Genomic DNA, 27,316 nt, shown 5'->3' with positions numbered 1-27,316 from the left:
TAAACCATCACAATGCTGCATTATAGGCCTTTATTTGAATGCACGTGCATGGGGATATGTGCATAACTTAAATACCGAAAAAGTAGCAATGGAAATACCAAAAGAAGAAATGAACTTGATGTATAAGACAATACAGTGAAAAAAGCACCCCACAAATTTGATTACTCTTGTGTATAGTAACTTTCAGTTGTTTTTCCAAACAAGTTTTTCTTGTCACAATAATCATCCCGCAAATTTGATTACTCTTGTTATACTTTATTGAGATAGTAACTTTCTGTTGTTGTTTTTTTCCCCAGTAAGTTTTCCTTGTCAGAATAATCACGCAGCTTTTCTCCGAGGCAACATAAAAACCGCATTAACATTTTTATAGCGACAACAACTCCGGTTGCATAATCTAATATGGTAACTTTACAGTTAATGGTCATTCTGCATCCAATGATAACTGCACTAGCACCAGTGACTAGCAACACCTTTCCGTGGCCAATCAATCACAAGAAATTATATATATATATATTTTTAAATGCAGAGTAACCATTTGATTTTGATTTGATTGATTTTGACTCATTCACAAAATGCATATATACATACATTATTCACAAAATATGCACATACTTTACACGAAATACGTTATTATACATTTTGTGTGGATCGTCATTTAACTATGAAAAGCTTGTGGATAACGTACACATATTATGTACATAAACATCACTCAAAAAATGTATTGTGCACGTTCAATTTATTCATAGATAGGGAAATGAGAGAAGGAGAGAAAGAAAGAAAAAAAAAACGATAGAGAGGAAGAAATAAGAAGAGGGGTACTCTACATCATGGTGGTTAAAGGTATACAAGATTGACAATTCTGGTAACATAGAAAAACTCGCTGCTATATGTACGTGATGTACGTATGACAAAATAAACCTGTGAACCTGGGGCGAGGGAGCAGAGTTACCATAGTTTTATGCAACAGGGTCTACGAGTGGAACACTTTTTTTTTTCTCCACAAACAATCATTTGGACAAGTAGTTTATCACATTGGTACGCTTATACAATGTATATGCATATGTATACATTTTGTTGTTGTTGTTGGGTAGCTTCCCCGTTCACCTGTGATCAGTAGGTCCCTATTGCCAGCAATCTTGCGTTGTCACCGAAGGTGTTCTTGACACATAGATAGTTAAAGTCTTGAGGCCTCACTCCAGCCTGTCTCCTTAGCATCTGCGCAAAACGTTCACTTTCTAGATCTTACCTTCCATATCACAATGCAATCTTCATACTTATTAAGTCTTATGCGCATGCGTGCTTGCGATACCAAACGCCAATGATAATTACCGAACTGATTTCCTTGTTATGATGTATTATATCGATTAAAGTGATTCCTCAGAAGTGTACACGACTCCAACAAATGGTCATCCAAGAAAGAAAGTTGGAGATGATTGCAAGTTTCCCCAGTTTGATAAAACGCGTAGACAGATGAGGGAACTTCTGATATTAAACAGGGTTCTCATTCACTGACAAAGTTCAGCGTTTGCTCCATATCCCACTCGCTTCCATCAACAAGGTCGCCTACCACCACTGTCAGAATAATTGTCTTATAGACGCTGCAATAATTCGGAAAGTCATTGTTGCTGCTACTTTGTAGTTGTGTGGCAGCATGGATAGGAATGATACCGCACCCTCCGGGAACATCTATTTCGAATCGACTCTTCTTGCAATCTGCGTGACAGCGATGCTGTGTAATCTTCTCACTCTCTTCGCCATCCTTGGAATCCACGCCTTGCGACGGGAGCAGAACATCTTTACCTTCAATCTGGCGCTCTCGGACCTGGTCCAAGCCGTGTCGCTGATAGGCCAAGTTGCAAACGTGCAGAGCGGAACGGTGAGTTCTAGAAACTGTCTGGTAATCGGGAAGGATTACATTGCAATAAGTATCCATAAGTAATATTGAAACGTGCACCCTTAATAGATCCGTTAAGTCGCATTGATAGCTAAAGAAGCATTTTATAAGGGGGAAATCTGCTTGAAGTTTATATCAAGGTTTTTAATACAAATTTACGTCCCAGGGGGACAAATAATACGTATCAAGATAGAGATGAGCACAACGTCCTCTTCATTTCCACTATTATCATGATTTTGATCACACAATTCATAGTACTCTTTGTTCCTATTGATCTGGGTATTTTAAACCAAGATGAACAAATAATAAGATCACTATACATTGACACTCTCAGCCTCTCTACATAGCTTTCATTTTGCGCTACAGTTCTCGAATGGGGGGGGGGGGGGGGGGACCAAAACGAACACGCTGCATATTGGGCAAAATGAATTAGGATACAGAGGCTGAGAGCATATACTCATTTTCACACATTGAGATCAAAGCTTTAAAGGCACGACAGAACCTATCCAGATGATGAATGATGGCAATTATAGTCTTTTGGTTCAGGCGAGCTGAAAGAAAAGGGGGAGAGAATCTTAGCAGAGTTATTACCCTAACAGAAAGGCTGATTGCCTTGTGTAAATCTGGGCGGGCCCTAGTTCAAATCAATCAGATTCACATACACACAGTCACTCACGCACATGAATTGTTTAACACAGTGCTTGGCAAGTAACCCAAGGAGGTATGATACGTGAAGATTAGAGGCGTGGCAGGTAAGACATGTATCTCTTCTTGAAAATATTAAGTGATAAGAGAGCCTATACAACGATACCCATTTGTCGCATTACTTCCATGACTATAAAGGACCACTAAAAAAAAATAATAGAATAGAAGTAGATACAGTATGAAAATAAACAAAGTTCTAGTTAAATGTTTGTGAATGGACCGATTTAAAGTATTTTTTTTTGTTTACTGTTGGAAGGTTATTCAAACCCGAAAATATAAAAAAGAGATATCAATTTTGAAAGCATGTCCAAAGATATTCAATCCAAAAAGAAAAAAAAAAGAAAAAAGATATTTCAATTTTTAAAAATAAACAGTGGTACAGTATAAGTACACCATTATTTGATATACCAGTAGTCGCAATATCTAATTTCAACAATTCATTTATTTCGTTACGTTTTATTGGCCCACGAAGAGACCGGTTCTATAACCAACAGAAAAATGATAAGATAAAATGACACAGAAAAAATGTAATTGGAAATGAAACCGCAAAATGAACAAGGCGATGATGAATTATAATGGTTATTCATGGCATGTTTGGCATTAGAAGGCGTATAGAGTAGGAAAGTTAATACGAGTTTTGCATTTTTTATAAAATGACAACCTTTAGATCATCTATAACGATTCCAAAGGGATCGTTAGCCTGTGAACTAACCTCGCCTGCTCTCACCACTATTATCAATGGGATATACAGAAAAAAATGGAAAGCTAGAGCTGCTGAGCGATGAAAAGTCGTAATGGCAATTCAAATTCTCTCAAACATAACATCGACGATGACTTTAATACACGAATACATTTACTCATACTATAATAGCAAAGCTTAATGTTATACCGCAAGAGATATCCTTATATACATCAAATCACATAATATACATACTCGAATGGATGTACTAATGTAATTACATACTTATACCTCCGAATACAATATTCTTTCAGGCTAGTCATGCTGGTAGGAAATAAAATAAAACTATGGCTAAAATCCATCAATGTAAATCAAGATGCCATACTTTTACTACTTTTTATCACTATCATTATTACTGTTCTTATATAGCGCGTAATACCTTTGGCAAGGTCGCTATGCGCTTTAGAGGGGAAACAAAGAGATAAAAAGGTAAACGTAATTGCAGAAATTAATGTAATACATATGTATGCATTTCATATTCCCTAACAGGTCACGCCGATTATTGGAGATTTACAAGCCCCTGCAATCATCATGTCCATTTTCAGCACTCTCGCTATCGCCTTCCAGCGGTTCGTTGTCATCCGTCTCGATCCATTCGGTAATCGTAAAATTATCACAGCTACAAGGTCCGTGGCGGCGTGTGTGATTGTTTGGTTCATTGTCCTCTTCGGCTACATCGCGATACCGGAACTGATAGAAACCAATGCCGACTTGGTGTCCTTCGAGATAGTTCCGGTAGCTTCGGTTACGTTCATATTTTTGCTTTTTACGACATTATGCTACGTGGTGATTTACCAACAGGTGGAGAAAGTGTCTCTGCAAGTTGAACTGCCCTCCGACGTGAAGGCAAGGCGTGCTGATCAGAACCGTAAAATCCTCCTCACGTTTGGTCTCGTGGTCGGGACGACATTCGTCGCATGGGCAATGTTCCCTTGCGTTCTTCTGATGGTGTTCTTTGCGCCACATCTTGCTTCGAAGTATTTTCGACCGCTGGTTGACGCTAGTCTCATCTTGCTCGCCCTGAACCTGGTTTTGAACCCGACTATCTACTGGTTTCGCCTCGTCGAGTTTCGACAGCAGTTACTGAGGTGTGTCAGAAAAAGAGGAGAACGAGGTGGATCAGTGTTGCATAAGACATCAAGGAAAGATACCCGAAAGAACCAGGCTGACTCTGTTACCGAGACAACAGCTGTAGGTAGAAGTTTGGATATCGCCAACAACATATGACTTCATCTTGCACTGAGCACAAATCATCATGTAATTGTGCTTTGACAAGGTAGCAAGATTTACAGCGAAATCAACGCAACATTGCGCCTGATTGCGATTTATATCGCTCTTGATTAATCATAGTAACATAAAATTTGTTGCAGTTCTGCATCAAAAGAATACAAAGATCTTAGAAACATGGGCATAATACTTATGCATGCCAAAATATATAATTGTGAACATTATGAACGCACTATAGGTACAGCTGAGCGTAAAAGACACACGTCATGTAAACTTATTTGGCCAAGATTTTTTTTCGAAAAGTGTGTGGCTATAAATCCTAGTCGACATTGATAATCTACGAATGTTTCTATCACCAAACTTTTTCTAGTTGCATGATATAAATCAGCGGGAAAGATTCATTTATTTATTTATTCATTCTTTTTTCTCTCAAACGAAGAGTCCCTTTATTGGCGTATATTGTCCGAGAATAAGAAACATCTGGGCAAGGACCAGTGACCTTATTTTTGAATGTTCAAGAAAAAAACATTATCATAGATGAGAAAATCATAGTAACCGGGTATGAAATTTGTGAGAAAGATTATTTCTTTATCAACGAAATAATTAATTTCATGGAATATGCAATTTATAAGGTATATCTCATGGAAGAATACAGAAATCAGCGATTTACTGCAACCTTTATTGTAAAAGAATTCAAATATGAGTTTCTGTTATATTGTAATGATATCTGTAAAAAAAGAAGTATTCGAGAAATCGATGATAAAATCCGTTATATACAGAATTTTCATTTGATGTAAATTGAACTATGACTACAATTGTCTTATGCTTGTATTGACTTATGCATGATTCTGAATATTTGATTTAAGTAAAAAGTCCCTCAAATTGAGGACAAAAAAAAAAAGAAATAAATTCTAGCCGACATTTAAAATCTACGAATGTTTCTATCACCAAACTTTTTCTAGCTGCATGATATAAATCAGTGGGAAAGATTATTCATTTATTTATTTATTCTATTTTTTTTCTCTCAAACGAAGAGTCCATTTATTGGCGTATACCCGCTTACGCTTGAACGGAATGACGTGTTTCAGAAGAATGAACCTTCGGAATAACGAACCTTATTTTATATTCGGATTACTGGATATTCTAAATAACGAATGTTGCCAAAGAAATACACTCGTAGAGCAGTTCTTGAACACCAGCGCTGCAACTACAGTCATTGTCCCTGACCAATTCTATAAATTAATATCTCATCGTATCCACTACTCGATCTCTATAGCAGAGAACTGCCCTGTATCCAGGCGCGATTTGGTTAAAGTGGTAGTCTGTGGTATTTTCACTGTCACGTTTCCTGTCATCAGTAGATAGAGAGAAGTTTCTCTGCGAAAAGGAAGTTCAGCTATCACTTTCGTTTGTTCCTTAGAGATACAATCATCCTGAACACATTAATTTCATTTGACGAGTTGCACGTTCACCATTTTTTTTTCCAACTGCAGAACTGGAAGAACGTGATTGCCTTTTTGAAAAAAAAAAAACACAAATAAACAACAATACCCTTTTCTCCTTTCTTGTCACCTGTCCTAAGGATGGATGCTTGTTTAAGTCTTTGGTAAGAAAACACACTAAGACTTTGTACTGCACCCTTGTCAAAACTGGCCAGTAAACTTAATGTAATAAGCTGGAAATGTGTCCTGTTTTAATTATCGTTGTTGTCATGGAAAAAAGGGAAAGATTAAAAACAAAATTCTTGTTTTGAAGTTATGTAGCTTTTTTTAGTTCTGACATTTTAAATAAGCTAATAAAAGTAATTCAATTTCTGGATTGATTGATGAGCTATAATAGAGCGAAAAAATGATGTAGGAAAGCTGAATAGAACATAAAACTGATATCGCTGTAATATATGACACAGTCGTTGACGTATGTGCATTTAACAAATCTTCTGTTCTAACAAGACTCTATATGAGCTGTTCTTATTTTACCAAACAGTTAAAAATGTGAGACACTTTTGTGTAGTGGATAGTTTTGCATTTATCACAATCTCTGCAATATAAAGAGTAAAAGTCTTCAGTTGTATTAAATGAATAGAGTAAAATCAGGTGTTATACATAATGTATTAATGTATACAGCAAACGAGAAAAATTAATCGTAACCATGAACGTATTTGATAGTGATTGTAATTCCCACAATTTATAATATATAGAGAGTATGGGGAGGGGAAACCCCTTTTGTTTCTATCAATAAAACTAGTAAAATATACATTGTGGGAAATGTGGGGAAGAGGGTGAAATAATATGGAAAGGGAAGAGACCCTTCCCACTTGAGGGAGATTCTGTATTTTCACACCTGAAATTCAGAGATATGGTGCACAGTTTGATGATTTATTTTTCTCTCAAAATTATAACAAATAACAAACTTGTGTCCAGTGAAACGTGAGGAGTTTTTGCATTTTTAGAACTAAAATTCTGAGATCTGGAATTCCTTTTAGTGAAACGTTCGATGTCTTTTTGCATAAAAAAGTAAGGAACATGGATATTCAGGAAGACGTTCAATTTTGAAGAGTCGCGTACAAGGGAGTGCATTGTTCAAGATTGCGTCATTATGCACACTGTATGATTTTCTTTTACATTATGTGGACGGGACATTTGGAGAAAGCATGCACTTTATTGATTATCATGGCGTAAGATTTATATTTGATCATCAGTGATCCCAAATACAGGTTGGTATACTGTATCCTATATAATTCATAGCACATCTTCGCCCCTGTGCATTTATAACCTCTTAACATAACAATATGGCAATTTCAAAGCCTGAGTAATTTGTTCCTGTTTCATCGTGCTACTGCCAGTAACCATGCAGGGAAAGCCATATGGTGGTAATGTCGCTGCCCGGAAAACAGGTTTGAATCCTACTGGTCCTTTTTTCCGACGTGTTTGTTAAACTGCAGATGAGCAGAGGCGATCCAAACAAGTACATTTGTACAGAGGGTCACAATTATTAAAAAGCAAACAAACAAACAAACAAACAAACAAACAAACAAGCAAACAAGCAAACAAACAAAAAACCACACACATAACAATTCTTATATGATACATCCTCTTTAATCATATTGATTATCACAACCAACATTTTTATGATCACTATTTACGCTGTAGGCACATCTCGTAAAATGATGAGGCTTAAAGAGGCACGAAGAGGAAGAGTTAATTGTATATTGGAGGAAGAGGTGAGACACCCCGCTGTCTCGGCAATTGTGGATGATGTTCTTATACATTGCAAAAGCTATACGTTCTTATCTGACGAACCCTTGAACATTTCAGCAAACGAAAAATATGCCATACAACAAGAGTGTGGATGTCGTTGCTGCCTGCTCCTTTTGACGTTTGTAATATAAGAATTTACATGACATAAGTAGCATTTATTAATCATTTGCAGTTATCTGGCATTCATTCATTTCAGAGTGCTGTCAAACTTCATGTTTAAGTTGGTTTGGACAAAAACTAAAGTAAAACGACCGGAATGGTATGGTGTTTGGTCAAAATTGGACTTGAGGAAGAAAATACTTCCTTTAACCTTGAACAAACATAAAAGTTCGTTATTCCGAAACACACAAATTTCATGTTAGGACCTAGAGGTTTGTAAATCCAAAAATGATAAAAATCGTTATTCCGAGGGTTGTTTGATCAGAAAATTATAAAAAGGGGTGCTAAAAGGGATGGTATAGTTTTGGTTGAGATGGGGGAGCACGTTTCCAAAGATTGCGAGATACAGTAATACGAAACTACCTAAGAAATATGAAAGAGATACAATTCTAGAGGAATTAAAAGTTTATTTCGTTTTTAAATGACTGAGATACCCGAAAACACAGAGGGTCTTATAATAGGTGTGACCCACCTTTGTTTTTCTTTTACCTTGTTTTTGGATATGTCCCCCATTTCAAAACTGATTTTTATCAAATAAACTCTGAAAAACTCTTCTAATTGAATGCTCCTTGATATTTTATAAGTGCTTAAAACCTGAACTTCGCCCCCATCTCAACCAAAACGTGAAACGGTCTTTTTTCGCAAAATATTATTTATTCCGAAAATAGATTTAACTTTACTGAGTGACAAAATAGTGTTGCAGTTGATAAATTATGGTAGGCTAAAGGTATATTACACAATGAAAATTGCTTTAAAAACAGGCACACACACAGACACTATAAACATACTTTTTATTTCGGAATAACAACGTCAGAGTAACAACCTTATTTCGTTTCCGGATGGACGAGCCTTTGGACTGACGAACCCTTTTCATTTTATTTTTTTTTTTCAGATGAACAAACATCTAGGTATACAAGGGAATCTGTCTATTTCGGAAAAACGAACCTCCGCAATAACGAAACTTCCTTAGTTTCAGATGAACGAACACTGCAAAAAGTCCAGTTTTAAATATCAACTCCAAGCTGGTGTTAAATTTCTGTTGCTCATTTGTGGTTGTAGATTAACACTTCCGGGTTTCATTTCACAATATAAAACTGTTTTTTTCTTTAAATATTTACTTAGTTACTGTTATTCACAATGATTTTATTTGAACTTTAACAAAACGATCAAGAACTCTCCAATAAAGTACCATTTGATTATTGAAAAAAAAATGTGTCTAAAATCTTCTATTGACACTGGGTGGGTGTTATACCATTGACATTAACACCAGCAATATCAAATCAACACCAGTGTCAAAAATATCACCAGCTGCATTATCAAATTAACACTACGAAGTGCCAGGTGAACACAAGTCAACATTATCACAACGTATTTTCTACATCTGTCGGTGTGGTCGTCTATCGATACTTGATCGGTGTTACATTTAACACCCATGATGTTACATTCAACACCCATGCTTTTGCAGTGAAGCTTCGGAATAATGAACATCACCCGAAGAATCTAGGCCTACTCTACATACTGCATTAATACCTCAGAAAAAAAAAGCAATTTGTATAATCACTACCGCCAATCCATCCTTTACGAGCAGGAATATTGGACATGAATGGATACTCGAGTTTGAGATAAATGTATATCTTTAAACATATAACAGGGAACTGGAGTGGCATGTATTATACTGGATTATACTCCATGTGCATGGTTTATCAGTGATCAGATTATGAAAGTCGTTTAGTCATGAAACAGTTATTTAGTGTGTGCTAAGTAGTGAGAACCGATCTTAAGCTTCACCTATTACATCATGTTTCTCTGAGAAGCAAAGAAAAAAATTATTCTACAAGAGCCACAGTTAGGCCTATCACATACCCCAATCGATACAAAAAATCGTATGATGCTTAATTAATAATTAACAGTGAGTGTTAGTGTTATTGTGAGCGTCAATGTGTGTGTGTGTGCGTATGCGTTTTTAGAGACACTCTCTAACTTTCCTGAGGATCACAATACTTCTTGATAATAAAATTGTTAAGTAGATTCTACATGTATGATGATAATTATGTGATTGGAGCTTGTTGAATAATAACTTTATGCAGTGGTTACTACCACAAATGAGTAAAACAAATGTTTTCATTTATTCAATCTAACTATCTAGCGTAAAGAATGCCCTCTTTTCCTTGACAACGTCAACAAGAGGAACAACATTATGAAAAGCTTAGAACCTGCCTATTCCACTCAATGCGAAAATATGAGTAGGGTCTACCAGGCATGTTGATGCATGCCCATGCTGTTGGCTCAATCCTCAACTAGCAGTTTCCTGAAGTAGAGCTGAGCATGTCTACATATAAAAATTACTTAAGCAAGCCTGCTGTTTGAACATAAACGTCAACGCGAGAGACCAACATCAGTGTCAAACAGGGTATTTCAAATACAGACAGACTGTCTACATGCACAGTTCATCACTGGACCATCAGGAATAAAGAAGTCATGATGCGCACATATGACTGGATGCTATTTGTAGTACTTTATATGTCAGTTCGTAACAGAAGTAACAGTATGAATCTACAAACATTACACACAAACTGTCTCTGACAGAGTAACCCCGGGGCACTCCGTTGTACACAGTGGGACATGCGGTTGAGCTTAGGCCCTAACATGTTGTGAACAAACACGGGTATATAGTTATGATAAACATTCCAACTGCAGTAGTCTAATTCTGCGGATAGTGTATGTCCTAGCTCTTTTTCCACTTTCAGCCCTTGCAAAGAAATCTGGATACAAAGAAAGAGGTATACCTGGGTATATGTATATTTTTCTATTAGCAATAACCATCATTTCTAAAATCACACAACTATCCACCATTCTTAGAACATAGTGTATGGCGTTATGTTGGTATCAGCCTCACAGAGGGAAATTGATATATATTATATATTTTTAGTACATTCCGGAATATAGTGCGTATTACTATATGGAGGGCATATGACAAAGTGAAGAATGTCTATGCACAAACACAGATACAGCTTTACATCTGGACTACATTTGTACATCAAACTATACATCTTAAAATGGTGATTAAGCATTGCTGTATCTGTCCTGTATATGATTTCTAACATAGTGATCTTTCCAGCAAAAGGTGATCAGTTTGGCCCCGAGAATTGTCAGCATTCAATTCTAGTTAGGAATGTATGTTCTTTACTCTACTATACTTCACTACAAGGCAGTACTACTTGCAACCAAACAGCACCAACTGACGGACAATAATTATAATCTTACTTAGATATCAAGACACTATTTTGACATGGCGCGGTCAGTATAGCAGAATCCTGTGACTTTGCATCACAACCCAACAATAAAGTGCACATGTCAATATCATGATGAACACGAAATTGAGCATTTCTGTTAATAATTATTAATTTATGGAAACTAAAGGGATTAATATTATTGACACTAGTGCTATGAGTACATAGATTGGTGACTATAGTTGAGAACCAAACAGGTTTCCATGAGTAAAGGATATCAGAGTCATGCAAGTATGGTCTGTTGAGAACACCATCAATGGTTGCTAGCAATGGATTAATTGACATCATTCTACTGAGGCCAAGTACTGGGGTGGAAGGAATGCTTTATGACCAACGAAAATATTTCCTCTCGATTATCAAAACTATACTAAAGCTAAACGTGATCTCCTCTTGGTTGCTGCTATACTACAGGACACTATAAACATGTTCAATGCTGGCAAAGTAAAACTGATCAGCCCCTGTCTACTAATACAAGTACACTCTTAATTGTGATGAATGTACGCTATTAGCACCTCTCCATACAGTACATGAAAAGTTGCAGTCTATTCATAGAGTAATATATGTTCTTTGCTTAAACCTATCCAACACACATACCTACAACATACACACATAAACATATTAAACACACATGACACATAAACACACATATTGAGTAAAATCACAAAGTACTGATTCCTCTGTACAAGTTGAAAATTACTACTTGATCATTCCTGCATATCATTCTTTATAATTTCATTTTTTTAATGTTAATTCTACACCATCAATTCAGCCCTGGAACAATATTTCTGCATAGCAAGAGACACAATGTCAAGTATATACAGAATGCATTCATACATGATTAGTATTATGACTTGTCATGTTTGACTGGATTTCCTCACTCCCCTTTTCAAGAAGTATCCACGTTCATGTACACCATGTATGCCTTCTCCTGCTGTAGATATCTGCTCATGGCATCATAGCACAATTTGTACTGATCCTGCAGATTATATGATATTGAAAGAAACATGTATATAAGACTAAATACTTTCACACAATGGCAAGCATGAAATTGCTGTACATAGGCAACATGGAAGTTCTTTGTGTACGAGGGATAAAGGAGATTCTTGAAAGCAACTGAAATGTTTGGACTATATCAGAGCTAAAAAGCATATCATTATTTTGGCTTTACAACTCCTGCAATCTCTTCAATTATTTCTTGACTGCCACGTTCTCATGCTCTAAGACAGAAATAATTGGATTGGCAATGTCATGTTCAAGCACATGAACTATATCATTTCAGTTCATAATAATAACAAAAAGACAAAACACACATAAAATCCCCCATAAAAACACAATGGAATAAACTCACATGCTTAACCATATTTCAAGGAAAGAGATATGTTTCGCGAAAATGAAATAGGCGCCATTGATATGATGAATGAAAAGAAGGTTAACATTTCCATACCACTGAATCTACAGCTTCTTTTCTAAATAGTTTTCATTTGCCCATGTTTTGCATTTCTTTAAGCCAGTAAATGGTGATTAAAATGGCAGATTGGATCTCATAAGTTTTATATATAATTATCATCACAGTTTCGTTACAGTAGTATGCTAAATATTACTTTCACACACTAATGGCCTGTGTGAATTACCCTCAGTCTGTGCTTGGCATGCTATACCCTGCCAGAATAAAAACAAAATTGCAAATATTATTTAAAAAGAAGTCAGTACATGTACTTGAATTACTAGAATACATTTATGCTGAAGGAAGACCGTTCAAACCATCACAGTTCTAAAAGTTCAAGAATATTAACCCGTTGTCTACGGGAACATGGTGCCCCTGTTTTGAAACAATGGGAATTCGAGTAAACTCTGACGTAACAGGTTAATTGCCATACAACTCATGTGACACCTATAATGCAGAATGTCATATTCACCTGTTCACAGTATAAACAGTATTATGTACATGTACTCTCTAAAAAAAATCGAGTGAAAATTTTCACTCTAAAAAGAGTGAATACAAAAAAGAGTGAATTTCGAGTGAAATTGGAGTGAATTTTGAGTGAAAATGCTCATTTTCACTCATTTTGGAGTGACGTCAGGGATCACTCCCAAATCTTCGAGTGATCCCTGACGTCACTCCAAAATGAGTGAAAATTAGCATTTTCACTCGAAATTCACTCCAATTTCACTCGAAATTCACTCTTTTTAGAGTGAAAATTTTCACTCGATTTTTTTTAGAGAGTATCCCTTAAAAGACACTTACGAGTGATTCCACCATGTTTGGTCTGTTGGTACGCAGTACCTGCACTGCATGGAAGATGTCTACTGCACTATCTCTCTGGCATTTGTCAATCACAGACCACAAAGCACAGAACACTCCACTTCGACCGATCCCATTTCTGTCAAGGATGAAAGGTCAAAACCTCACAAAACCATTACCATGTTTGCAGTTCATGTAAAATACGAGCAGTTGATAAATGTGGGCCTATGTATTTTTGTTTTTACCCAATAAGATTAGAGTGATGGACATTCTCTTTTATTAGTTATGTTTGCTCATATCAGAGAGGCAGACAATGGTATTGAAAGTTACGTGAATTTCATAAATTGATTCCAAAGGAATACATGTGGATACGGGAAGTGGCTGCTTGAACTCTTCCCATCTGATTGTGAAGTCAGCAGAATGAGCCACACGACTTAAATCCATACAATCTCATTAGAAATCAACTACATTGCTCAAAATACCTGTGTATAGCCTACAGTAAGGGGAGGGGGAGGGAGCAGGAAAGTTGTGTTATCTTCTTATTTTAATAAATATTAAAAAGTTCTTATCCCCCGTGCTGAATCTTTCTAGCATAGGTTCTTAATTAAATGAATGGATACCGACCGGTGTGCTGTATTCTCTGCACCCTGAATGACATTTCAAATTTGGCTTCAACTACATCTTTGTATGACAGAGGGTCATTTCAAATATCCTACCTATGCAGGGTACTTTAAGCCAGAAACAACTGTTTCATGAAACATCGTGAATTGGAGTTGATGGCCTTCTTGCGGAACGAAACTTTTGTGAATGGCCGACCATAAAAATAACATTACACATGTTAATGTTATGCCTTACAGCATATAGGCCCTACAGTAGTTTTTTTCAGATATTTTATAGCTAGTTGCTTACTAAAAACACACACATCCAAACCAATGTTTCGTGGCTGGTCAAACATGGGGGCCATCCCATTACGACTAAGAGGCAACCATTGGGCATAATATGGGAGCTGTCAAGAGTTTAACCCGCTCCAGGTACTGAATTCTGAAATCCACATAGACTTAGTACACAAGTCATCAGGTTCTCCTATGGAACGGGTTAATAGACTAAAGATAAAACTCACATGCAGTGGACGATGACTGGACCTGAGGTGTGGGCAGTCTTGGCCGCCTTCTGTACTGCCTTCACAAGGTGGATGAGTGACACTGGAGATCGTAGCTTGTTGCTTGCAGCACTCCATCCAAACAGTCTGAATTGGGTCACAGTCACACTCTGGTTGTGACAATCAAAAGATGGCAATACTACTTTAGAGAAATCCTTACTATTAGCTTAGGGTTAAACTTTAACATACTACCCCCATCTTAACAATCTAAACTGACATTGCTGTAAATGATTTTTTTTTTTTTCATATTGATCAACACTATTAACTTTCCTTTTATTGTGTATTATAGTAGTCTTAGAAGATAATAAGATGCTAGCCTTGCCTATTACTTTATAAAATCACTTTATTCCCCTTGTAGACAGTGAGTAGTTTTGACTTCGTGTGCTGGTATGATGGCTGGATAATTCACGTCTGTCATTAAACCTCTTCATACTTTCATGCAAACTGCAACAACAGACTGTCATCTTCCATGTTATTAGATTATCAAGGGACATGTATTTTTTAAATCCAATCTCTCGATTCATCAGTATAATTATGTCTTAATTCACTTACACACTCACACACTAAGCTCGTGCATCAGTGACTTCATAGCTTCATCTGTTTATGACACTGACAAATTTCTAATGATATATAGAATATCAAACACACACACACACACACACACACACACACACACACACACATGCACACACATTTTGTTTTCCCCACAGTTTAGAATTGCATTACACGGCTCATCACATTAGAAAAGAGAAAGTAACAGTGAACTCTGGTGTGTATGCTGACCAATTTTACACAAACCTCTCCCTTGCTTGAGACAGTAAAGGTATCAGAGTCAAAGAAAGGTGCACTTGAAGATCCCACTCGTTCAACATTCAGAGACCCCAACTGAAGAGTGCCCTCATTAGGCCAGTACTGAGCACACGTCTGGGGGAGAAAAGAGAGTTACAGACAGGTGGGTTATTTTAACCCATTTCCCAAGGAAATCAAGTCTGTATAAGAGAATTTCATTCATTTCACACATGCATGTTCACATGCATGTTTTTTTTAATTTTCATTTCCAATCAAACACAGGTAATACACTTTGACATGATTACATATATTGGAACATAATAATACATATTGGTTCTTAAAAGAACTTCATGGAAATGGAAATTGAGGGGCTGCTAAAAAGCGAACTTGTAGATTGCAGTCCCCTCACTTACGTTACATTACTACAATACATTAATTATATATGACTTTATAACACAATACAACGATACATGTACCGTACAAGCTAATCATTAAAAGTATACAGTTTTCATTCAATCAAATCGGATGGTTACATGAAGTACAGTGTATACGCTTTCACATGTATACACATACACATAGACATAGACATAGACATACACATACACACACACATACACACACACATACACACAAGCGCACACACGTACCCACATACACATACGCACACACACGCACGTACACACACATGTATGCATCCACATACATTGTACACACACAGAAGAGAGTAGGGAAAGAGAGGGCGGGAGGGGGAGAGGGGGAGTAGAGAGAGCGAAGGGCAGGTCTCGATACAGGGTGAAGAAAAAAGAACAACAATTCCAAACAGTCAAACTAATCATGGGGTACATATGAGCTAATCAAATATTTCTTTAAATTACTAGAGAATGATTTCAAACTAATGGAATCTTTTATATTTTTCTCAAGGGAATTCCAAAATTTTGGGCCACTGTAGATAAACGTGGATTTTGTAAATAGAGTTCGGGTAAGGGGCAAATGATATTCATCTGTTTGACGAGTGGGTATTTATGAATATTTTTATTCTTATTAAACATATTTTCAAAAACTGAAGGAAGTGACTTATTATACAAACTGTACATAAATTGACCAAGGTAATGATAATACAAATCCCTTACTTTTAAAACCTTATTCTCCACAAATAATCCGTCAGTATGGGAATATTTGGAGGTATTACATATTACTCGAAGTGCTTTTTTTGTAACAAAAATAATCTATCTAAATAAGTTGAATGTGTATTTCCCCATACTATAATTCCATACATTAAATAAGGTAAAATTAACGTTGAATATAACATTAGCAACTTTTTAACAGAAAAACAAAACTTTACTTTATTAATTACACCTATGTTACTGGAAATAGTGCGGCATATACAATCTATATGCTGTTTCCAAGAAAGCTTACTGTCTACAGTTACACCAAGAAATCTAACAGAATAAACCTGTTTTATCACTTCATTTTCAAAAATTATATCATGTGGCAATTTATCAAGGGTATTGCTAAACAACATCACATTTGTTTTCTGCAAATTAAGCGATAATCTATTTGCTCTTAGCCATTGCATTATCTTGTTCAATTCTATATTCATGACATCAACTAATGTATGAGGATTTGAATGAGAAAAGAAAAGATTAGAATCATCTGCAAATAATATAAAAGAAAGAACATTTGAAGATTTTGGAAAATCATTGATGTAGATAATAAAAAGTAACGGCCCTAGTATACTTCCTTGTGGAACTCCACAATCAACTGAGCGCAAAGAAGATTTTTCATTGTTTATACAAACAAATTGTTTTCTGTCTTTCAAATAGCTTCTGAACCACTCCAAGGCCTTCCCACGTATACCATAATGATTAAGTTTATAAAGAAGAATGTCGTGGTTAATCGTTAATCTTCTTCTTCTGCCGTATGTTTGATGCAGCAGCACGAGGTGGGGGTTATAGCTTTATAGGTTGATATCCAGATAATTGCATCATTGGATAATAATAATAATAATAATAATAATTAGCATTTTTACCGCGCTTAATACATGGTTTCTAAGCGCCTTACACATATGATAATCATATCGAAACATAATCTTGCATATCATTCAACATAACTACAAACTCTACAATAATTTACATTACTTAATATAATACACACAAAAATAGAAAAAAAAAGGTAACATAGAGAAACACGAGATCATTGGAAATTCAAATTATATTGTCTTCATTAAATGTGTCTTCAGGAGGGTCTTAAACGTTGGATGAGGTCTAACTCGTTGCTTCTTAACCATAGCAAGTGTAAATTTATTCTTTTTTGATCGATTCTATTTCCATCGTAGGTGACAATATTTTTCTGTCAATATCATGTCGCAATCTGGGTGTTATGTTTGACTCCGACACGGTTACGTGTTGTATAGGTTTTCAATTTCATAATTTTGTTATTCAAGTTTCTATTCTGAGCAATCAATTTCACGCATTCACGCTCGCAGCATGGAAGCAGTATTCAAATCCAAAATATGGTCATTCAAATTTACTATCGGAGCTATCAATTTTCATTTGCGTCATTCAAATCTAAGAAAGGAGCACGAATTTCATATCAGCAACGAACATTCAAATTCCTTTCAAACCCGCGCGCAACGGCAATGGAATCTCGTCGGTCATTCAAATTCGTAAAAATCAACCATGTTCCAAAAAAAGTGCACTCAATTTAAAATGTCTTGCATTTAGTTAGCATGGGGGGGGGGGTGTATGCTTGTCTTTTTCACATAGCTTTGAATTGATTGGGGTTCATGATGAGGACAATTTTATGTTGCCGTATAGGCCCTCCTGTTCATTCTATAAATATGAACTTAACGGGCATGACGAGGGTAAAATGGCAGCCATATACAAGCACGGCAGGCACTGTATGCAAGCGAGAATATAGGGGAGGTTGATTGACACCTTCTAAAAAAACAATTTCCACTACATGGAAACAGAAACCACGAACATCGTAGGCCTTTATGTCTTGTTTGTTGTTTATTCATATCTTATTTGTTAACTATTACTTTTGCGGGACTTTGTGAGATCATTGTGTGTCAGCTTGCCTTTAAATTGACGCATTGTTTAGTTCCTGTTGGAGCGTTGTCCTCTTTTAGTGTGTATTCGTGCACTATTTGGACCTTATGATTGAAAATGTCTTGAAATAAAAAAACCGGGAAAATATGAACAGAAAACAATTCAAAAACATGAAACATAATTGAATGCATAGGCCTATCAGCCTGGGTTGTGTACATCTCTTTGCGTGTTTTATAAGAAACTTTCGCCCATTTCTGTGGCATCTTTACCCCATTATAACCCCATTTTTCAAAATATGTTTTAATAAACAATACATTACCTTTAAACATATACACTGCAAAAATATTGGTGTTACATTTAATACCATGGGTGTTACGTCTAACACTGATCAGGTGTCGATAGAGGACACCGACAAGTGTAGAAATTATGTTGCGATTGTGTTGAAAAGTGTTCGTCTGTAACTTCGTGGTGTTGATTTGACACTGTAGCTGGTAATATTTTTGACACTGCGCTGGTGTTCATTTAACAATGACACTACATGGTGTTGATTTGATATTGCTTGTGTTAATGTCAATGGTATAACATCTGCCCAGTGTCAACAGGAGACCACACCAACTGGTGTTACTGTGGTGGTAAAGGGTTTACATTTTTTTTTTTTTAAATCAAGTACTTTATCGGAAAGTTCTTGTTCATCTTTGTGAAATTCAAAATCAACAAGAAGAACATCTAATTACCTGTCTAAAAAAAGAAAGTTTTATATTTTGAAGTGACACCCGGAGATGGTAATTTAACACCAAAAAAGCTCGGTGTTTCACAATGAACACCCAACTTTTTGCAGTGTATTTATAAGAATAATAAGCCTTTGGGAGTGGTGTATACCAGTGTGCTGATATAAGCTACTTTCGCCCCTTTCTCCCCATCCTCACACTCATTAACCCTTCTTCAAAGGTCTATTCCATTTCCTTCATGAAATTGATTGCACGAAGTAAGAAATTGATCATCTTAAAATGAAACTGAACGCCCAAAACAAGATCATCGGGACTATCGCGTGAATTGAATGCACGAGTAGGAATTGCAGTGCTCGCATTTGGAAATTGAATGCCGTATGTGAATTTGATTTGACGGAAACGAAAAAAGAGTTCCTATAAATGAAATTGACCGCTTGCATTCTGAATTTGAATGCCCGAATATTTTCGCGTGCGTGCGCTGTGTGAATTTGAATGCACATTCATGACTTGGAATGACAAAAGTATTTATTTATTTATTTATTTATTTCTAATCTTTTGTCAGGGTAGTCCATTCACCAATAAATAGTGGTCTTCCATGGAGCCCTGAATAATATTGATGAACATAATCTATTATGTACATTAAATAGCAAAACGTAGGCCTATATACAGAAGATGACATAATACAGTGTAGATACATACCAGCATACTGTACATTGCAAACATAAAAAAAGTTCATGCCACAGCAAGAGTTCACCAGAATGCCGAAATAATTAAAACGCTATTATACAGGAATGATAAAGCCCAGAATGAATTTCGTGTGTTACTTACAAATAGCAACTTTGCTTAAACAATCTCTTAAATGAATATATGGAAGAAGCTAATCTAATTGAATGATCTAGCCTGTTCCATTCAAGTACAGAGGATACGATTGGGCTGCACTTGTGACAATCAGAGCGAAATCTTGGCACACGTAGATTTCCACTGTCTATTAGCCTTGTATGATGTTCATGTACATTAATAGGCTTAACTAAGTGCACCTGGAGGTACGATGGTGCTAAGTTATGGATGCATTTATATATCATCATAACGCGGCTAAAATCAAAACGTTTGTCTAGTGTCATCCATTTAAGACTTTTGAATGTTTTGATATGTTTTGTCCAAAATTATTCTTGCTGCCCTCTTTTGAAATTTTTCTAGCTTAGTTGTATGGGATTGAAATCTGTTTGACCAAACAACAGAACAGTAATCAAATTGTGGCAACACTAGACTATTATGAAGTAATTTTAGGGATTGTTGGGGCAAAAAGGCCTTCGCTCTCTTTATTATGCAGACACTTTTTTTGGGTACGTTTGTTTGAACCATTTCAGTTCTTCATCTATTAAAACACCTAAACATTTCGTGAACTGAACTCTTTTAATCCGACTACCATTTAATGAAATACTGAAATTTTCAATTTTCCCGAGATTAGCACGGGAGCCGATAATCATGACAGAAGTTTTGTCAGTGTTAAGGACGAGCCGATTGTTCTTAATCCACCCCTTTACTTTATCTAGTGCAACAGTTATCTTTTCTTCTAAAACTGTTGCGTCATTAGCACTGACAGTGAGGGTCGTATCGTCAGCGTACATATCTATAACACCTTCTGAAGTACACTCGGGTAGACTGTTGACATAAATTGAAAATAAAAGGGGACCAAGAATTGACCCTTGAGGTACACCCAATTAATAGTTGAAACTGTATGAAAGTATGAAACTGACCGGGAAAACCTATATTATCTCAGTTGCGGATCCAGTTCAGGGCAGCCTCACTTGCTTTAGCAAGTTGCAATATAACTATGTAAGAGAATATCAAATTGTCATAGACATTATCAAGGACTCACCAGATTCGGTTATGAGCCTGGAAGTGATACTGGGAGATTTTTCTGTCTTTACCTGTTTACATTCGTGTTAGTATTCAAAATTGTTTGTTTCCTCCATGGACATGATGGAATTGTATTTGTCAAATTATGAGCAATGTTTGTTTGTAGTGACAAAATTACCATGCTCCCTTTTAATATAACAACAATTGTACAGATACTGAAGACTATTGTGCAACATCATTAATGGTTTAGTGTCCTTTTCGTTTACGTCTTATGGCATATGCAGTGAAAAGCTTGACTAAAAAACCCTAAGCTTTCTCACGCCTTGAAGCAAACACAAAGATAACTGCAGGGTAGAAACTTGCTAGTTTTATCCTCCTTTCTGTACAACTTGCCTTTATGTTGCTGGGAAGACACTAACTTTGATGGCTCCCCCCCAAAAAAATAAATAAATGAATAGATAAATAAATAGAAGAAAAAATACCACCATCACAAAACAAAAAATCATATGCAATTATGACTGCTCAATCAAATCTAAAACAGAACTGAAACAAACATTTTTTTATTGAGAAATTGCGGTTGAAAGTTTATAAGAAAGGATATGTAGGTCCCTGTTTGTCACTAAGTGTTTGCAATAATCAAGATGTACCATGTGGTATGCTCTTTGATGCCATTGTAACCACTTACCTCATCGGTTGGGTCAAGCTCATTGAGCACGACAATGACAGGACACTTCAGGTCAAAGACAAGTCGCCACATGTCCACTACTGTATTGGGCAAGGGAGCCTGGGTAGCTACAAAGACATCTTTGTGTGTGAAAGTCTAAAAAAAAAAAAGCCGCAAGCAGACTTGTTATAGAGGAAGCAATGTAGTAGTTACAATGATAAAAGGTAAACTTGTATTGTGAAGGTACTGCCAACAGAACTCGAAGTAGCAGATGTGACAGCAGTAATACTAGAAGCATTATGATTGAGGGTAGGAATGACATTTCAGTGCTAGGAGGAGAAGTTTGCTTTTAATCTCTGCCTGCTTTTTTGAAGCATTCCAGAAATCCCAATTGACACACACTGAATGTAAAATACATGTAACTTTAATAAGTTTTATTGCCATATCCACATCTGCAATGGATGAATGCGCAGAAGACACCCGGACATGATTTTATCCAACTGGATTCATGAAGACGCCTGCTCAACATCAAGGGAAGAGAATAAAGCGAAGTACCACAGTGGGAATTTAAACTGAAAAAAGTAACAGATGTACTGGTAGAGGCAGTATAGTCAAGCTGTATTTGTATAACAAATTACCATGACGGTACAAGCAAAACCACTGATGTTAGAAATACTTTTGTGTTGCATGAGAGATTCTGCCGGGAGCTGGTCTTAGAATAAGTTTCATACAAACCTATTTCAGAAGATTCCTATTAGTTTGGTGTTGTGTGTGTTACACTTATGTCTTTTGTATTAACCCTAACTAGGCCGGGGGGGGGGGGGGGGGGGGGGCTCGGCGTTCCCCGCGATGTATCGCTATCGCGAAAATCTATCGCCGCGACGTTTCATGACTTTTTTCTGCGCGGTTCCGAAGTTGCGCATTAAAATGTACGTTCATGTCAGACCAAAATTTGCTCAAAAACGTAAATTCGTGTACAATTTCAATGCAAACTGTGCTTACAGGCAAATTTCATAAAATCAATTAATAACATATTTTCTTGTTCGGAACAATGTCACGGACAAATTTCATCGAAAAACAATGGAAAACATAAAGTCGAAAAACAAAGAAATACATTTTAAAAAACAATGAAATATAATTTTTTCACTTACATTTGCTAAGGACACTAAAAAGAATATTTACGCAAAAAAAAAAAAAAGGTTTTGACTTTTATTTAGTGATTTATTCCAAATTGTCTGATTTCCTGCATGGTTACGCATAAACTAGCATAATTTAGCATAAAGACAATTTTTTTAAAAACTTTATGGTACTTTAGATTACGTCATAGGCAATGTGTGCGCCGATTTTCGTCGCGATCGCGCGGTCGACGACCGAGATCTGACCGACTCTATCATCTACCTCAAAATCAGCCCGGCTAGTTAGGGTTAAGAAAAGAAGGGCACTATCATATCATATTCTCTGTATAACTGTGCCCATGCATCACAAAATCTTCAAAAGAGTCATACAGGTTGCTTTTGCAGTATCAATCACAAGGGCGCCGGAAGCGGGGGGGGGGGGGGGGGGCAGGATGGGCACTTGCCCCCCCCCCCCAATATGTAACAAATAATTAATCAATTATTTCAGACCAAAATTAACAATATAGGCACTTTTCTTGTCTAAAAGTTGTCAATTTCAGAACAGAAAATGCGAAATTGTCGCCCCTATCGGGGCAAAAACGATAATACATTATTGATATACATTATAATATCTATACACTAATATTTACTTAAGTAACTTTAGTGTATAGATGGTAGCCTCGCGTCCTAGAGTGTGCCCCCTGAAACATACCTTTAGTAAACCTTACATTTTCCCTTTCTTCTATGCTTTTTAGCAATATAAGAATAATTTTTAATTCTTGAACAATGCGATCACGTTTAAGCTTTTAATGAATACATTTCAGATGAGTGGCAAGGTGAAAGTGGTTCGGTCGCTCTGCCCGTACATATAGTAAAATGAACAGTTTTCATAAGTTTATGATCATAATCATTGTCCTTCGCACTAATTTTTCACTATGTTTAATTTCCAAGAAATTTGTTTTAAATGCTCTATAAACGCGACTTTTGTACTCTGTTTTACAAAAAGTCCCTACCGTGGGAGGGGGGTATCTCCCTCCCACACCCTCCCCCCCCCCCGTCTGTCGCTTCGCTCCCTCGCCGAGGATCTCACACCGTCAAATTCAAATTCAAATTCAAATTCAAACTTTATTTTCACTCTTTTTCCAACAGAATGTACAAAAAACAATATGATACATTTGGCATGCGAGTCTTTGATAATATACATAATCAGACAGGGATAACAACATGTTCATGTCTTTATGTTTAGTACAAAAAGAAACATTTATACACTCTGTGAAAAAAAGTGGAGGTACCCACTCAAAAGACTATGCTTGTAACATGTGGGTACCTCTGAGGGAAAAGGGGGAAAGAGGGGAAGTAAAGGGGGTGAAAAACTTACAACTACAAAGTCACATAATGTACCCCAGTATGTTATAATCATAGTCCTTCACACTAATTATTCACTATGATAATTTCCTAGAAATTTGTTTTAGATGTTCTATAAACGCGACATTTGTACTCTGATCTTACAAAAAGTCCCTACCCTGGGAGGGGGGTACCCCCCCCCCCCCCCCACCTTCACCCGCTCGGTCGCTTCGCTCCCTCGCCGAGGATTTCACACCGTCACATAATGTGCCCCCGTCGAGATTTTGCCCCCCAAACCCAAAGTGTTCCGGCGCGCTTGATTCAATCACCTTGATTAATCATACACATATCAACTCCAGTGATTGATAGATTCTTGTGATTTAGATAAGGTCACCTTTTTGATCGAAATTGCTATTTTGAAGCATCAAATTAAGCATATAAAGTTGTGTGTTAATTGACAGATTTGTGAAACTTTTCTGTCATGAATTGGTTTTCTTTATTTTCAACACATGATGTAGGGCCTACACTGTATGTGAAATTAGCATTAAACTAATCCAGAACATTTCAGATTAATCAGCATTTAACTTTGACAGTCTGACACAATCATAAATGGATTGTTGATGAGTGTATCAATGTAGGCTGATCTGGCAATCCTATCACAGTACTTGTCATGGACTTTTAAAACCCCAAATTTAGCTTTGGAAAAAAATACGGATGGCTTCACCACTGGGCAATGAAAATCATTGAATAAACCACCTTTTTAGCTGACAAAACATATTTTCTTACATGCAAACAAGGGCAGACAGGTAAACAAGTCTTGAAATACACATTCCTCTATAACATCCATCTTGTTTCCTAGTTCTGTGATGGGAACCTATAATCCTTGAATAAACTCATTAGCCAGATGATTTACTTGATACTCACATTCATAAATGATGCATTGATGTAATCAGTGGAATCTGTGAGTCCTTTTGAGACAAGGCAGGGTCTCTTTGTCTCCACTTAATGGGCAAAAAAGGCAGATAACAATCAGAAATCAGCAATCATAATTACACATAATTTGAACAAAGAAAGGATGTCATATCTTCTTTACTACACGAAGCAGAATTTACCCTGATAAGTGCCGTATAACGTTTCAAATTTGTGCATGATCAAACGAGAACAGTTAAATTGTAAGGTTACAAGAAAACAAGGATGAGACAGTGCTGAAAAAAGGAAAGATAAACACTTTTTATTTGATTTGCTAATGCGAATTATGCATTCATAGGTTTCTTGTTGACATTATCTCTTCAGAGGGATTTCTCTTTCGTTTCCAGCAAGACAGAAATGTAAGTGCAGATTTGTTTTCAAGTATTTTCCTTAGAACTTTAAAAGGCAAGTTCCTTCATTCGAGTTGCCTTGACTCACATGGCAAGATGTCATGGAATCTGTTCTTGTTCTTGTTTTGAGGCATCTTTCCTCCCTTGAAAGCGCTGCTAGAAGGAACCGGTGCTAGTATGTCAAGCAACTGAAAGGATAAAACACTCTGTCAGATTCAAAGGGCTTTTTCGACATTGTACTTTGTAGAAAGGTAATGCATTATTTCAACATGGCATCACTTGGACAAAACATGGCTTTCACAAGTCAGCTAAGCTTCGTACATGAAGTTCATGCAACATGCCACCACAATAATTTGCTTTAAAGAAGATCTCGCAGGAATACTTTTCTCTGCTTTTTTATTTGTTTTCGTTATTTCCCCAAAACAAAACAGAACTTTTTCCTCTTATTCTTAAAGTCATTAACACAAGTCTTACCTTGGCATTGGTGTTTAACTTTTCTCACCTCGTATTCTAACTGAATATTAGTTTTCTTTGTCTTTGGGTCCATCCTGTGGAGAGTTTCTAGCTTCTTCTTGAACTGTGACACAGGAATATTGTTGGTCTGGCCCGACGAGTAGATCTCAAGAAGAGAATTGTAGATGAAGACATACTGTTCCTGTACAGTGAGGACATCAAATGTAGTGGGCTAGTAATAGTAAGAGATTTTTCTTTTCATTTGAGTTTAAATTCAGATTTAAATCAGAGTTTTCTATAAATAAACTATAATTTTCACATTTCCTTTTATTTTTCAAGAACAGTAAGACATACAATGAGTATATTCAAACAAAAATAATATTACACAATAATCAGATAATGAAATGGAAAGAAATGTTGATTTGATGCTTTTAAAATCAAAGGAATAAACAGTGATCTGACTGAGTTATATAGTAGAATGTGTTGGTGGAATCATAAAGAATAAACCTACCTTCCTGATAGATTATAAAAAGAACGCAAATAACAGAAGTTTTGAATTTTGAATCTTAAAATATCACTTTGATGACATGAAAACGATGAATAAAGACAACATGGCGAAGGAAACCTGTCTTAGCGTCAACATATTGATTTTTTAATACCACAAAAAGTTTATATCAGGAATCAAAATCAAGCATAAAACAGTTTCACTTTGCCTTCACACTCCGTACAGAAGATCGCACAAAAATTTTTTAAATGCATAGAATTATATGAAATGTACCCATAATTAATCAAAAAGTCATTTTGAGCATTTGAACTTTTGACAGTGCAGCACATGAGTGCATGCATCGCGGAGCACACGCAGACAACGATTGGACAGCATTTTGATGAATGGCTTACAGTTAATGTACAGTTAATCAACAAAATTCATGTCGTATGGTTATGAAGATTACGATTGACAAATGTGATTTCAAAAATGGCATCCAGCAGATGATATAGTTCAATGACCATTCTGACAAGGGAATGCTTTCTACCAGTATTCCTGAGCAAGACCAAGCAAAGTTGAAAATATGATGTTGATGACATATTATCATAGATGATAAGATCACGAAATTCATACAGAAATTGTTAACCAAACAAATGAATAAATACAACTGTGATGAAAAAAAATGGAGATTTTCGGGTGTGCTGCAGATCACCTCATATAGGTATTCCCGCCCAATATAGGTATTCCCGCCCAATTTCATCAGATTTGCATTCGATTAACAATGCAATCATTCAAGTTCGCATGAATTTGAATGATCACCGAGATCAATATTCAAAAA

General features: G+C 36.3%; 2 protein-coding genes across 2 annotated transcripts in view; one reads left to right on the top strand and one right to left on the bottom strand.

Annotated features, from left to right (window-relative positions):
- The first annotated feature begins 1,651 nt into the window (after positions 1–1,651).
- On the top strand, positions 1,652–4,565 carry LOC139734908 (adenosine receptor A2a-like). Its single transcript, XM_071645687.1, has 2 exons — positions 1,652–1,876; positions 3,828–4,565. Exons 1-2 carry the CDS (start codon positions 1,652–1,654, stop codon positions 4,563–4,565), a joined length of 963 nt encoding a protein of 320 aa, XP_071501788.1.
- A 7,592-nt stretch (positions 4,566–12,157) lies between these two features.
- The window catches only part of LOC139734907 (uncharacterized), a 64,670-nt gene continuing 49,511 nt past the window's right edge, over positions 12,158–27,316 (bottom strand). The window contains exons 21-28 of the mRNA XM_071645686.1: positions 26,044–26,196; positions 25,630–25,729; positions 25,147–25,223; positions 21,785–21,919; positions 15,471–15,596; positions 14,634–14,782; positions 13,517–13,652; positions 12,158–12,247 (exon numbers count right to left, since the gene is read on the bottom strand). Coding sequence (XP_071501787.1) covers positions 12,158–12,247; positions 13,517–13,652; positions 14,634–14,782; positions 15,471–15,596; positions 21,785–21,919; positions 25,147–25,223; positions 25,630–25,729; positions 26,044–26,196 — 966 coding nt within the window. The remainder of the gene's footprint in view (positions 12,248–13,516; positions 13,653–14,633; positions 14,783–15,470; positions 15,597–21,784; positions 21,920–25,146; positions 25,224–25,629; positions 25,730–26,043; positions 26,197–27,316) is intronic.

Source organism: Diadema antillarum, unplaced genomic scaffold (genome assembly GCF_040938485.1).
Source record: "Diadema antillarum isolate AM-2024a unplaced genomic scaffold, OU_Dant_1.0 seq00000550_RagTag, whole genome shotgun sequence".
Classification (NCBI taxonomy): Eukaryota; Metazoa; Echinodermata; class Echinoidea; order Diadematoida; family Diadematidae; genus Diadema; species Diadema antillarum.
The sequence above is the reverse complement of the archived record's forward strand: the minus strand, read 5'-3'. Positions and strand labels throughout refer to the sequence as shown.

Excerpts from the sequence above, each read along its gene's own strand:
- LOC139734908 (XM_071645687.1), top strand. The coding sequence starts at position 1,652 with ATGGATAGGAATGATACCGCACCCTCCGGGAACATCTATTTCGAATCG. Across the intron at positions 1,877-3,827 it reads CAAACGTGCAGAGCGGAACG|GTCACGCCGATTATTGGAGA; the intron begins GTGAGTTCTAGA and ends ATTCCCTAACAG.